Below are 14,936 nucleotides of genomic sequence, written 5' to 3'. Positions count from 1 at the left end.
TATTTTTATGGTATTGTCTTTCATTCTGAGGTCCTTTGTATTCATCTGATGTCAGTGCACATATCTCTCAATCGTATACATGACCAATGTATGTATGTATGCCTATGTGTATGTCTCAATCTTTAATTAAAAAATAATGTCTGTAACACTTTTCTCAGCTGAGAAAAATGTTATTATGGTCAGTTCATGTTTATTCTTCTTACTTTTATACTTATAATAAGAAGAATAAGAATCAGAAACTTGTACTGCCAGGGTTGTAAACAAAATATAGTATTACTACTTCTTCTTCTTCTTCTTCTTCTTCTTCTCATTATTGTTATCTCTCTCTTTCTCTCTTACTCTTTAGCAGATATCTATTAGTATTTCTGTTACTTATTTTTATCCACACCATGTGGAAAGACTCAAAAGAAAGTGACTATTTTAAGATCCGAAAACTCGAGGGGATATGAGGTGGATGGATGGTACATTTAAAATGTTGTTCTAAAAGAAGAGTAGAAGTCGACAATTTGACATTGAGCATTTATTTAAAAAATAAAATTGTGTCGACCTGGCTCAGTGAATTTTCAAATGCGGTGTATAGGAAGAGTAACAAAATATCACAATAATCCACCAACAAGAATATTTCCATACGATACCTTCTCTACAAGTGAGCAACAGTTATTTAGAAGAAAGGAAAGTAGTTATAAAGGGGGAGGGGAAGGTGTTCTTCCCCAGGGGTTGTGCCTGAGGTGAAGTGGAGCAGTCTGGTGAAACATACAAGCACAGTAGAGGGCGTCACATCCCGACCTCACAGGACATCTTAATACGGCGACAAGTCCAAATTGAAAAGGCACCACACAGTACAAGTCACAGGGGATTCATCCCCACGTTTGAAACGCTGTAACAGACAAACTTTAAGGCGGATGATATGTGCAAAAATGTGTCACACGTCCTCTTGAGTGTGCTTTAATCCCAAAAATGTGTCATAAATAAAGGGAAATGATTGCATTATAACTATGTTGCTTGGTTTCACAGGCATATTCCAGGTGAGAGGAGTGAACAGGGGAGAGAGTGGTGGAAGCGGATTAAGTCCTGTAGCTTTTGCGTCCCTCCCCTTCCTTCAGGAACGTCCATATGAGCGTGTTGACAATGTCGGGCTGGTCCTGCTGCAACCAGTGGCTGGCGCCTGAAATGATGTTGAGACGGAAGTGGTTCCTGATGTACAGGCGACAAGCTTCGGCCATTTCTTGCTCCAGGAACGCGTCGCGCTCGCCCCAGAGCAACAACACAGGAGACCTGACATGATTCTGGGTCAAGGGTAGGGAGCTAGGGGGGGAGACAAAGTAGAGTTAGGTCGGGTCATCATCAGATATAACAACAAGCTAAATATATAGATGGATTTCTTTTGATAATACTGTTGCTACAATACTACCCTTTTTTGTACTGATGGTGTGATGAAGCTTTATGAAGCAGTGTCATTATTTTCACTAGAGTCCACTAGATGGCGATCTCTTCACTATTTTCCTTTGTTTTAAACAAGTGTTCTAATGTAACATCACATCATTCTTAAATTAATGGCGCCACCTACTGACCTCTAAACAACATAACACTGCTTCATGAAGCTTCATCAGACCATCACTACTTTTTTGCTTGCAAATCATTTAAAATTGTTATTCATTTTAGTTCTATCATGGTTTTTATTTCAACATGTTTTTGTCTATTTTTGTGTCGCAATTCAAATTCCGGGTCACAATGACTAAGGATGAGAGGATACAGTTGACTCCAGCAGCTTTTGAAGCTGATGTTTGAAGATATTTCTGCTTTGAACACAAATGAAAGAAGTTACGACTTCGTCAAGGGCCTTGGGGTCTGTAAATTCTGCATAGCTGTACAATACTACAAATATATCCTTGTTCCTACATTATCGCAATATATTGTAATATATTGTATCGTTGCCTCTGTATCGTGTTTCCAGATTCTTGCCAATACATATCCGTACTTTCAGAGTATAACCTATGTAAACTAGACATTTACTGGACAACTTTCATATTGTTTAATTCAATTAAATATCTTTCTTAATTGATTGGTCACTCTAATGGGCCTCCGCCAATTTGGGCATACCCTGGAAATCCAGTATATTTCTGAAATATATGTTTAAAAAAGCTACACAAATTAGGTGTTCTTGTACGGCTGGAAACTGTTGTGTTTAATCCTTCCATATCCCCTCTCTCATCTCATCCTGGGTCGCAGGTGCAGCAGCCAAAGCAAAGAGGTCCACCATTTCCTCTTTCCTATACTTCCAAGGGACTTCCGAGGCGTTCCCAGACTAGTCAAGCAATAATTTGTCTTGGGCCTCCTTCAAAAAAACAACAACTTAATTAACACCTAATATTTACATTTAAAAAAATAAACACTTGAAGAGTTAATTAAATCAAAAAAGAGTAATTGAAGCTGCATAAACAAACAGTTTAATATTTTGTTTTTGCACTTCAAATACATGAAACAATTACAATAATTCATTTGAAAAACATTACGTAATAAATCCTTTGATGCCCCTGAAACAAAAAAAAAAGAAATCCTGGTTGGATGGATGGATGCTGCTGTGCACTTCTGCCTCACGTCCCTGCGGCTTTGCTACCGTATGCATTTGTTCATAGAATAATTGGTCGAGGGTCAGAGATACTTCTTTTACATAAGCGATAAAAGCTATTCTAAGATGACTGTGGTTTGAGTCGGGGCTGGGGGGAGCAGATGGCTGGCTCAGTCATGCACGTGAAGTTCACATGTCAAAAATTCACTGCGCTTTTCGTAGATGTTTTTCTGCTGCGGTTATTCTGGGCAAGGTGGGTATAAATATCCTCATCACAGCGCCTCATAGTCACTTTTAATAGCAAAGGATCGAACACATTTTCATGTAGTTCTGTCCATGTGCCCACGGGGGGCAGTGTTGAGTTTGAGGATAACTACAGCTATGTCAGGGCAAAAGTAATGTGATTACAACATCTGTCAGTTTTTTTCCAAACGTGTCAACAGCCATTACATTATGACCACGTGCCTAATTTGCTTCGTTGTGGTTTTTGTTGTGGTCAGTACATGTTAACAGTGTTTGAAGTACATTAACACTGATGGTGGTAGTTACAGAAATAGTAAATGCTGGTTCAGAAAAATAGACTTTTGGCAGATGGAAAGATGTCCTCATGGGTATCCTGACAGTATCTCAGCTAAAAAAAACATCAAATATCATGGGGCAAGCGCGGCATTCACTTTTTTTTTAATGGTTGAATTATTGATGTCCAACAGACCTCACTGCATCAATAAACAATTTTTTTGCTTCACTTCACTGATACATTTTTTGTCTTTGTGCTTGAGGAACCTCTGCAATTATTTTTAGACTTAGATTGTATCATCTTGTTCTTTCTCTTTATTTATCTTTGTTCTTGTTCTTATTTTATTTTGATTATTTTTTATGAAAGATTGCTGTATTTGCTGTGGATAATTTGGAAAAAAAACAATTTCCCGAAGGAGACCTCCTGAGGGATCAATAAAGTTCTAGTAACCTAACCTAACCTACCTTGTATTTATAGATAGCAAAACAAGCTTGTCTGGTATTATTAAGGTTTAGGAATAGCGTAGAAACCCTTTTCTTTTTTCTTTTTTTTTTAATAATTGTGGATAAACAATTAACTATTGTGTCTAAAATGATCAGTAAAAAATAAAAGAAGACAGAATTGGGGAGTAGAAACTTAACAATGTCACGTCTAAGCATTAATTGAGGACAAATATAATAATGCACGAGTGTGAGTTGTTTATCTAACTGCTGCTGCTCACACACTCTTCTCCATTCAGTACTAGCCAAATGAAATGGAAAGCCTGACTTCATGAAAAATAACGTTCAAATGAGTCAATAAAATAGATCAACTTTAAATTTACTGTTCGGACAAAATGTGTTGTTGCTTTTTCTCGTTGTTGTTTTAGCTAAGACTAGCTAAGAGTGCTTTATTGACTTCTAAAGAGCCGACGTCACTAAGCACAAAGTGCAAAGGTGCAGGTTAGAGTCCTATATTTAAAGAAAAAAGAATGTAATGATGTTTAACAGGTCATGTGACCTAAGCTCTGATTCAACTGTTAGCATATATATTTTCAAACTATTTACCAAAGAGTTCCGTTACCTGAAAACATTCCTGAAGTAATTGAGGGCTCCGGTCAAAGCTCCTGGCTGCGACAGCATGTACAAATATGCCTCCAAGTCTTCGTTGGTCAGCCAGCGGCCTTTGCGCCCGATCCCTGTGCTGCGGCTGGTGAACAAACTCTTCACGGCCTGCAGGGACACAGCACCGACAAGAACAGTTTGATCCAGACCTTTGGCTGTGACTGCAGTGAGAACAGAGCGTTCAGAGGTAAAGCTCGGGCCGCATCTGGAGCGGTGGGAATAATGCTGTCCTTGGAAAACAACACAGGAGGTTTAAAACCATTTACTTCTTTACTTACTTTACTTTAATAATAAAGTTTAAAAAGGAATAACTAGAGAACAAACTGTTCTGGTGACGTCCGGTTATGGCCTGTTGGACATAAATTCTTCTTTTATTGTTTTTTTTAAATCTCTTAACAGTCTTTTCCCTTTTATTTATAAAGTATCGTTTAGCGAAGTACACCCATGAGAGCCCTAATGTCTTCTCTGCCTTTTTATCTTCCCTAAAAGTGGAACAAAAAGCTTAAGAATGCAACCTGATCCCTCTCTGGCTGTGTCTGCAGAAATCAGCACTGATGTTTTCAATAAATACTCATTCCTATGTATCTGTCCTTTGTGTGTCTCGTATTGTGTTTATCGTGTCCATATTTCATTAACACCATGTGTTCTAGATGAAGTTGATGCATGTTTTGTGCTGCTTTTGTGTTGATGCTAAAAATACAACCATATTAACATTATCTAAATGTTTTGGTTACCTATAGAAACACGTGGATCACACTTGGATTGCACACATCTGATTGCTTTCTTAAAAGTAAACATTTACAACATTCAAAATGATTTAAATAATAAGCCTGTTTATGTGTATTTGGTTCAGGTTGAACAAGAATGCTTTAGTAAAATGAGGAATATAACGAAAAATGATTTTTGATTAAAAAAAAAAAATTATCGGTGATCAGCCAGTTGAGCTCACCAGAGGCAATTACTCATTAGATAGATTTAAAATCTCAATTAAATGTATTTAACTTTCCTCTCCAAATTAAGCTCTTCCTCTCTGAACTGCAGGAGTGGTTTAAGGCTTGGTTTCTTTTGCTGACAGACTTAAAAAATGATTTGCTACACAATTAGCCAAATTATTTTTTATCAGACTAAATTGGAGAGCTGATATAAAAAGTATCCAACAAAAGAATATTAGCTACTTATTGTAGCAGACAACTGTGGCGGTAGATTACTTTGAATCTGCTTAGTCTTCAATGGATGTTTAAATAAACAAGGCTATTCTATCATTTTAATTCATCAATGTTTCATACCTTTATCAGTGATAAAAAAAATGTGTAAAAAAAAATATAGTATAATATTAAAGGGTCCATCCTGTGGCGAGGTATCCAATAGTTTTTTTTTATTATTATTATTCTGTACTGACACCACAACAAATCCTATGTTATGGCAATGAAAGTATGGGATTCTGATAGAACAACAATTTTAGTGTCAATAACAAGTTATTGTTGGTTGTTATGTACACTATTCTAGGATTGACCTTCTCAAGAAGGCCATTTTAAAAGCCCTGATGTGTTCCCTGGAGAAAAAAAGAAGGTTGATGAGAGCTGTCAGTGGTGACCCACACACACACACTCACACACACACAGGCGCACAAACACGACCTTGACCTTGATCCAGCTCGAGCGTACACTTAATAGCCCACCTTGAAATCATTGATGGATAGCATGAGCTCAGGAAAGCAGGGCAGCTGGAAGAAGAAGTAGTGGCTGGATTTCAGCAGCTGGCTCGGGTGTCGCAGCGCGTAGTCTGGCAGAAATGACAACGGGATTGAGATTTAGAGCCAAATTCTGCCCACGCAGCCTCGTCACCGACATGTTTACACTCTGGATGAGTTTTCTCCAACCCGATAAACCACCTGCCTTTTTAGCTAACAGGATGTTCTCCTCATCACCATCACCATCCATACGACTCACTGTTCTCTAATGAAGGATAGTCATCGCGGTAATAATCTGGTGTAATTACCAGCATTAGCTGGACCACGGGGATGAGCAGATTTCGTACCTGCGAACACAGACGGGTGAGGGCAGTTCAGGACAATCAGCTTGGTCACCATCTCGGGGTAGTGGACGGCGAACAGCCACGCCACGGTCCCGCCCCAGTCGTGTCCCACCAGGCAGCATCTGTTGTATCCTGCGAAGAGAATCAAACACGGATGTATCATAAAAAACATCATCATCGGATTAACGTAGATCACAGGCCGGGGATCAATCGTGTCACTTCCATTATCACGGGCCAGCAGACCGAAGAGACATTCATAGCCATTTAAACGGGCATCGTCGGCGACATACAGCAAGGTCAAGGTCAGAGGCAGCCATCTGATCACATTACTAAAGCCCCTCCCCACCTGACAAACCCTCACCTTCACTGGCGCCGTCCAGTGAGGATTTCTCTCGGCACAGCCAGCCAAACACTGATCTTGTATCAGCCGATCATAGTCGGGTCATGATGGCTGGAATACAGCTGTATTGCCAACTGTCTGTGTCATGTCAGTGGAACAATTGCTACAGTAGTAATCATCAGCGGGACTGTTTGTTCTGAATCAAATGGAGCTTTTAAAGGATTTCTTGAAATAACAAAGAAGGGTCAGCCTTTTAGAGAAGCTTTAAACATGCATAACATGACCTCCAACTTCCTGGATACACTTCCTGAATATGTTTTTAAATTATGTATAGACAGGAAAGAATTAGAAAAATAAGGTGCAAGTGATGACTTACCGGTAAGTACTTATTACTATGTAGCAGCATGAACTAAAAAAAATGACTAAGCAATGACGAGCAATGGGTAGGTGGAAAATCATGCTATAGTAACACGCAACATAAAGTACACATGTAATATTTCACAGCAGATTTAAGTGTGCAAACATTGATTTAAGAAAAGGTACAAAAATACAGCTGATTTAAACAATTTCCCGAAGGAGACCTCCTGAGGGATCAATAAAGTTTTACCTTATCTTACCTTACCTTACCTAAACTCAGCTTTGTATTATTGTAATTCTCTAAGTTATATGAAGGATTACATCAATAAATAAATAAATAATTGGCTTCAGGACTTAATGATTAGACTTTCGACTTTCTTTTATTGTCATTGCACAGAAAACACAGCAGTGAAACTGGCAAAGAAATGTTGTTGCTTGGCAACTGTTAAAAAACACACCAGAGTGAATGTATAGTTAAAAAGTATAAATATTAATATTAACAAGTTAAAAATAGTGCAATATAGTATAAATTGAATAAATAAAAAACGTTTTAAATATTGCATATACTAATTAATTTATATAAAAAGTATAAATATAAATAAGATAAAAATAGTGCTGTATGTTATAAATACAATAGATACATAATTAACCTCAAGACCTCACATCAGTGATGTATAACAACATATAGATCATTAAAGGTCATTGCAGACAAGTGGAGACAAACCCTATCACAAAAACAAAATGTGTATTTACCAAACTTTATCATAGTTCTAAAGTCTGGTTCTATTTTTGTCTTATCTTTCTTGGAGGTTTAATCTATTTTAACTCCCTCTGTGGTTGATCTCCTTCAACAAACACTCACATTAAATATCTGTCCCTCAGTGTATCTTCAACTCATGCTTCTTTATAGCCATTATAACAACAAGAACATTCATCTGCAATGATTTTAACCGTACGACCATATGACGGGCCACGTTTAATGATGCTGGATTCTGCTCCCGGGCCTTGATTCATTTTACATACATCATCACATCTTGACATATCATAGCACAAGGCCGTAAGCAATGAGCTGTTTAATGTGGAAGTGAGCAATATAAAATCCAAACTGGGCAGCATTTAGAAGGTGAAACTACTGGGACACAAATTGATCATATTGTCATATGATATGATAACATGATAACAAAACTGCACTTTTTCTGCCAATTGTCCCTTATCAGGGTTGCTGGGGGGCTGAAGCCTATCCCAGTTTCTTTGGATCAGCGGCAGGGACACTCTGGACAGGACCCTAGGTTCTCAATCAACCTCTGTGTTTTTTTTAAGGAAACCAGAGTGAAACTGTAACCTACTAAGCTAACAGACCTGATGAAGAAGCTAAAACATAAATCTAGAAAACTGAAAAGGACAAAGGGAAAAAACAAAAAAAACCTTGGTTAGATACAATGTAAAGAAAAACAAAATGTATGGACTTTAGGATACATGGAATTTAACTAGCTGAAGGCCTACAAGGTGACCATAAAGAGGAGTAACTGGACATACAAATAGGCTAAGAAACAATATGTAACAAATTTCATTTAAGTTTGATCCAGTAACATGGCCCGTGTCCAGCTGTTCGTGAGCTATTGTGGAATTAAGTCAAGGAGTTATATTTACAGTATATGTCACTTTGGAGTTATTCCAATCGGAAACGACTACCTGGCCATGCGGGCATTGGCACAACACGCCTTGGCTTCACACGTCCCCAGAGTCAATACCAAATGAATTGGCAAAATGTAAAGCTTGAATGGACCAGCTGGACTTGAGATTGACTCCATATTGAGGAAGTCCATTCTCTGCCAGACATGTAGAGCCAAGTTGTGTGTTGGTTAAACCACAACTAGTTCCAACACAAGGGTTTACACTAACCTGATGGCAAGAACATGATGTTGATTTGAATATACTGTCCCATTTTTGGACCGAGACCAACGGTATTTTCCTGTGAGAAACCTTTGTGTCCATCCACCCACATTAAAGACTCTCAGGGAGGGGAAGGAAACTCCCACTTAAAGTTCTATTTTATAACAAATAAAGAGAAATAGCTTCTCCATATGGTTGAATTTTAAAGAACAGGAAAATAACATTGTGAGTTAAACTATTCAAATATTAATTTTAATTCTTGCAATAAAAAGAAATAGTCAATCGACACGATGTTACAAATGCAGAATAAAGTACAGATATTGGACGAAATAGTAATCCTTAAATACATACTTGACCTTAACTAAAAACGTCACCACTAACTCGTGGCTAGAAAGATGATAAGAAGACGATGGTCCCCGCAGGGCAGCACATTGCTGGCTCAAAAACTGCTGAAAGTCCTGTGTTGAATAAAAGTGAGTCACAGGAAGTTGGTCGTGCCACGGTGCAGGCCGGACAAGCTGCCAACAGCTCCGGGCTAGAAAACCCTTTAGAGAGTGACTCAAAAATGCATCTACTCTCTGCGCTCAAAAGTAGAGCTCTTAAGCACCCTAAAGGTCATCGATTTATGTTCTGGGACGACCTCGCTATGCCTCATCTCCTGCACTCAAGTTTTAGATGTGCTGCAACAGTAAGAGCTGACAGTTTAGAAACGTTTTTTTGATTCGGTGCATTTTATAAAACAGCAGCCTTTATGTTCTGCCATAAGCATTTCTTGTACTCTAATACAAAAATTGTTAAAAAAAAAGAAGAAGGCATCACAATGACGTGTATTTCAAAGGATCAAAATTGTTATATATAATTGAGTATAATTTAGTTTGATTGTCAAAATTAATCTTGCACTTTTAGTGATTTTTTTTTAACCAAAATCATGGATTCAACATTCCAGATACTATGGGTTGCTAACATGTCTATTCAAAATTATTTTTAAACAAATATATAATTAAAACCGAGCACCATTGATAGTAAAGTACAAATAAAATAAATGTAACATTTTCAATAAATAACTCTTGTTATTTATAAGAACTATTTAAACATGTTAAAATGATTGGTTTGAATTACAAATGACTCAAAATGATTAAAAAGAGAAATTAAAACGAAAGCTATGAATTAAACTTATGTATTATGGCTCAAAATAATTATATTATTTTATGTCAAAGGGTGGTAAAATTTAAGCAACTCTACGAAATATGAACAGGGATTCATAACTGAGGTGAAAAAAAAGGAACAGCAGGTTAAATGTGTCTCATAAATGATATATTGTTGTAAAACAGGAAACACACACACGGTCAGTGAAGATTCAATCACAGACTTTAGAAATCAGAGACACTTCTTCTCTAGAACCTGACTTTGAAGTGCACGCGAATGCGTCCGTACCTAAATATTCCACGATGTCCTTCACGTCGGTGACCAGCTGGTCGAAGCGGTAGCTCTCGGGGGAGAGCGGGAGGTCAGACTCTCCGTAGCCTCTCATATCCACGGCCACCACTCGGAACTCACTCTTGAACTCGCGGAGCTGGTAGCGCCATGAAAACCTGGGACGGGAAGAACGCACTTGAGCCAAAGACTTCATTAATGCACTCATGATGTGTATTTTCTATTCTGCTAAATGGTATCTGTGGTCATATTCATCTCAGAGATACAAATCTGCTCTGAAAGCTCTTTCTTTTTTGCCATATTGTAATTCTGACAAGTCAGGATAAGGTCCTTTTTATCACTGAAGTGCCACATCTCAGAACATAAACATAAATCTACAGGTATATAAAACCATCGACCTCCATTCTCCAAGGAGGAATTAATATATCATAGAGGTTTGTTAAGCGTTCTAACTCATCTCACTTACAGCGGCGGAGATCCTGCGAGGCAGGAAAAGACTCCATTGCACTGATAATTAATCCAAGCTCTGTCTGCAGCGAAGATTGAACAGGAGATGTGAACTGGCTTACAGCCCTTGACAACCTCTCTGGCCTCAATCCAAGCGCAACACTCAACACCATTATTCATCTTATATCACGGAGACGGGAGCTGGAGTGCCTGTTTCGCCCGGGGCGAATCCTAAATGGGGTCTCCTCGCTGTTTGGCGTCGAGTTGAGAGGCAATTATTTAGCAGGGTTAGATTTCACAGGGGTTGACCGGTGCAACCATCTATGAGCTTTAAACAAACAACACCAGGCTTTTTTTGTTGTTGTTTACCTCAGTGATTGACCCTCGCAGTTTCACTTGCACCTACCAGAACTCAGGGAACCCGTGTAAGAACAGCATGAGGGGCTTCCCTCTCTCCCCTGCAGCCACATAGTGGAAACGTAGGCCGGATTCCTATATTGGGAAAGCAAAAAAATCAGGCTTTTCTTCTGAAAGTCAGTCCAAAGACACGCTAACAAGTCATCTGGTGGGCTACTTAATTACAAATTAGGATCACATCAGAGCTGTCGAGCGAAGATGAACGATGCTCTCGTCCTAACGGCTGCTCTATCAATCTAGTTTAATATCAGAATGGAAAGAGACAACAGCGTCCATCTGCGAAGACACCTCTTAGATGTTATAAGCAAACAAACTTACGTGTATATTCTTGATGTCATTCTCCCCCCAACTATTAATACTAGCTAGTTATTTACGCTGATACGTCTGAAACTGTGCACTCTGTCAACGAACGTGTCGCCTCACTCTTCATGTTTGAATGTGACAGAATTGTGAAGCTTGACTTGACATTGAGAACCCATGACAGTCACATTTGTGCCTGAGCGTGGGTACAGAGGTACGGCTGAAAATCATGTTCACCGCAAGAGCCGTGCACACATTTTTCTTGAATAATCTTGTGATAAACTGCATCAAATCGAACGTGACTAAAGTCTGTTAGTTCAAAAGCATTAACATCTTCACGTTGATAGAGATGACCTTTCTTAGCTTCACATGTTCCTGACACATTTACACAAAATTAAAAAAAAACCCTTATTGATGAAATGCTTATTGACAAACAAATGCTTTGGGAGGCAGCTTCTTTTTTATCATTTTTATCTGGTTGTTAGTACATGTTTAAACTTCAAAGACTATTAAAGACACATGTCGTTGGACTGGATCAAATCAAAAAACCCTCCAGAATCGTGACTGAATACTTACCATCGCTCCTTTGCGCCGACAGCACGTAACCTTCACTTAGACTTCTGTTAATTCTATCATGTATATTGTAAAATGTGCCATCATGCTCCTTGTTTTTATTACAAGTTAACAATTGATTGATAATATACAATAACCTTTTCTATTATGTTTCGAATCGCAAACATATGGTGCAGCAGATATGGCTGCCTTAAGTGATTGACTTGCTTTCCCCACAAAAAACTGGCAATGAAGTCTGATAAAAATTAATTTTTAAATGGTAGGAAAAATAAGGAGGTGAAATTTAAGAAATTGATGATCAAACAGAAAGATTAAGCCTCATCCGTTGTGTGGTCAGCTTCATGCCGACTAACTAGTTAATAAGTTAAAGATGAACTTTCTGAAACTAATCAGATTTAACCAGTGCACCTCTGAGAGTGACTGAACCTGGACTAATGATGATTTACAACCCTTGGAAGGATATCTTCCACTATGTAGAGAACAGATCATGAGAGATAAGGATCCACGTCTCGTCAGAAATAGCCCCACCAGATGCCCTCAAATAATAATAATAATAAAATGAATAACTGAGGTCTATGTAAAGAGAAAATAGTCTTTAATGTGACGTGTAAATACATTCCAGATCACTTCCTGAGTTCTCTCATCCTCCAAGGAGCTCCCTGTCTTCCACCTCATCACCATGCTTTGCAATATGATCATCTTTATTAAACCGTTATGGATTCTTGTATCTCTCTGTTACAAGATCAGATGCACTAATAAAAACCTCTCAGATCAGTCTCATCTTGCCCCACATGTATACTCGACACAATAACAAGAGAAATTAATCTTTTTATATGTATAGTAGGTTTGAGGAAAGACTTGATAGAAAAACACTTTAAATAGACCATCAGGATTCTTTCAGTGATAATTCTGCTGAAACAAAATACAAGAACACAATTTCATTTTTCTTCTTCTTTAAATATCTATTCTTATATACAGTGTAACGCTCCTTTTCATGCTTTATCTAGACCATGGCTCGATGTATAACATCTTCACACATTGGAATGTCAGCATGACTTTCACAAGGTCAAAAGGGCAAACCGACATTCTGATTCATAAAATAAGAAGCTTAGACTTTAGTTCTTATAGAGAATAATTCTGTGAGTTACCAACATCTCAACTTGTGTATAAGAGATCTTATATTATTTTCCAAATAGTTGGTCATGGATTGTCGCTGGTTAACATACAGAGAAGCCTTCACACAGCAATCTTTGTGGGTCCTTATATCCACATACATCGGAGGTGCATTTTAAACTAGATCTTAATTACATTTTTGAGCCACAAACAATGCCGTAGACCTTCAGTTTGACACTTTATTCAACGATTACAGATCAAGCGTCTTCACATTTTGGGGATCGTTATACTTTCCTTGACAAGAATAGCAAAAAGATATAGTTATTAAAATCACAGCTTTTTTTTCCTTTTCTCTGCCAACATCAAGAGCCTTGATCCATTCCTCATGCTCAGTGTCAAGACTAAACCCTGGTACAGCAACACCATCCAGAATGACATCATGTTTGTACGCACCTGCATGGAAACTTTCTTAGTCACCCAGAAGACTTAATATGTGTAGCGTTCAGTGTGTGATTTCATTGATCATATGTCCAGTGTGTTCCTGACCCTTCACCTGACCAATTCTATTCAGTGACCCTTGACTCTGACTCGCTGTTATAAAGAAATCCTTCATCATTTAAGAGCGTTTAGTCGCTTGTTTGTCTCCTGGATGAGTTGAGATGTTTTCAAAGCCACTTGGTCGCACAGAGGCGCGCGCGAGCATCATGAAGGAGCTGTTCCTTCAGCACCAGCACCTTTCAAAACATGTCAACAGGCCTGATTTTTTTTTTTTTTTAAACCTCTTCTGATAAAAGCAGACATTAAAGATTCAGTTCCCGGCATCACTCTCGCCCAACTACAGAGTGGGTTCCCCCCGCAAAGAAATCCTACCTTAATCCGAACGTAGCAGTGGGTTCCCAAGGACGTGTCATTCAGACACGCCGGGGGAGTTTCGCGAACCCCCCAGCGGAGGGTCGCGCTCGGCCTCAGAACGAGGCTCCAGCAAAGTTTGAGCAGAGCCACGATGGCGCACACGCCGCAGTAGCCGTAGACCAGGGACCAGTAGCCCACAACTCGGATCCGCAGCGCAAGTCTCACCGCCAGCACCAGCAAGTTGTGGAGCAGCCTCGCCATCTTTACATCGCCGCGGGGAGAGAGATCGATCCTGGGGGGGGGGGGGGAGTCCGTCCAGCCTTAGTGGTCCGCCGATACCTGCGAGGTGGTCGCCTCTCCAGCACGCGCACACGCACGCGCCCGCGTCTGCAGGGAGGATCCCGAGCAGCCGCTGTAACGGGACGGCGGCATCACGTCACTCCTCTCACGCCTGCGTGTGACAGCGCCGGTTGTTTTGGCAGCAGACGTGTTGTTGTTGGAGGTGGAGAGAGAGAGAGAGAGTCCGAGTGTCGACGCATCCTTCGAAGCACTGCATCGTTATGGAAACTGGAGCAAATAATACGCACTATAATATTCAATAGAAGAACATTTATCTTCTAAGTAACGCTCAAAGCTTGTATTTTAAGTGCAGGGGGGAAAAAAACAAGTTTAATTACATTTTATTTATCATTTTATTGCTCCACTTCCTGTAATTGTTTTTTACTTGACTTCCTGTTTGACGTGTTCACCTGCAATTTAAGTGTCAAAAAAAATGGCGGGCGTATAAATCATATATATATATATATTTGGATTCTCAAGTCTTGTCAAAGCCCCACACGTCAACGAGGTTAGATTAGGAGATAAAACCAAGAGTCAGAAATAGAAAACATTACTAGAACAAGTTTCCATTTCCACAAATTAACACCCCCCCTTTACAAGAATCAAAATTGCCCCCGTTTGTATTTTAAGTTGAAACAAACATTTGAT

General features: G+C 39.1%; 1 protein-coding gene across 1 annotated transcript; it reads right to left on the bottom strand.

The window, feature by feature from the left end:
- Positions 1-505: 505 nt before the first annotated feature.
- ephx4 (epoxide hydrolase 4) lies at positions 506-14,308 on the bottom strand. The gene is made up of 7 exons (XM_087784506.1): positions 13,968-14,308; positions 11,101-11,186; positions 10,248-10,405; positions 6,227-6,355; positions 5,868-5,971; positions 4,149-4,297; positions 506-1,305 (listed from the first exon to the last, which is right to left on the bottom strand). Exons 1-7 carry the CDS (start codon positions 14,208-14,210, stop codon positions 1,065-1,067), a joined length of 1,110 nt encoding a protein of 369 aa, XP_087640632.1. The 5' UTR covers positions 14,211-14,308; the 3' UTR covers positions 506-1,064.
- Between the last annotated feature and the right edge of the window lie 628 nt (positions 14,309-14,936).

Source organism: Callionymus lyra, chromosome 2 (genome assembly GCF_982586985.1).
Source record: "Callionymus lyra chromosome 2, fCalLyr1.hap1.1, whole genome shotgun sequence".
In the NCBI taxonomy this organism is placed as follows: Eukaryota; Metazoa; Chordata; class Actinopteri; order Syngnathiformes; family Callionymidae; genus Callionymus; species Callionymus lyra.
This window is presented reverse-complemented; position numbering and strand designations above follow the sequence as displayed.

Coding starts and splice junctions, on each gene's coding strand:
- ephx4 (XM_087784506.1), bottom strand. CDS start 14,210: ATGGCGAGGCTGCTCCACAACTTGCTGGTGCTGGCGGTGAGACTTGCG. Junction 11,187..13,967: donor ACTGCTACGTTCGGATTAAG/GTAGGATTTCTT, acceptor TTCCCAATATAG/GAATCCGGCCTACGTTTCCA. Junction 1,306..4,148: donor TACTTCAGGAATGTTTTCAG/GTAACGGAACTC, acceptor CTCCCCCCCTAG/CTCCCTACCCTTGACCCAGA.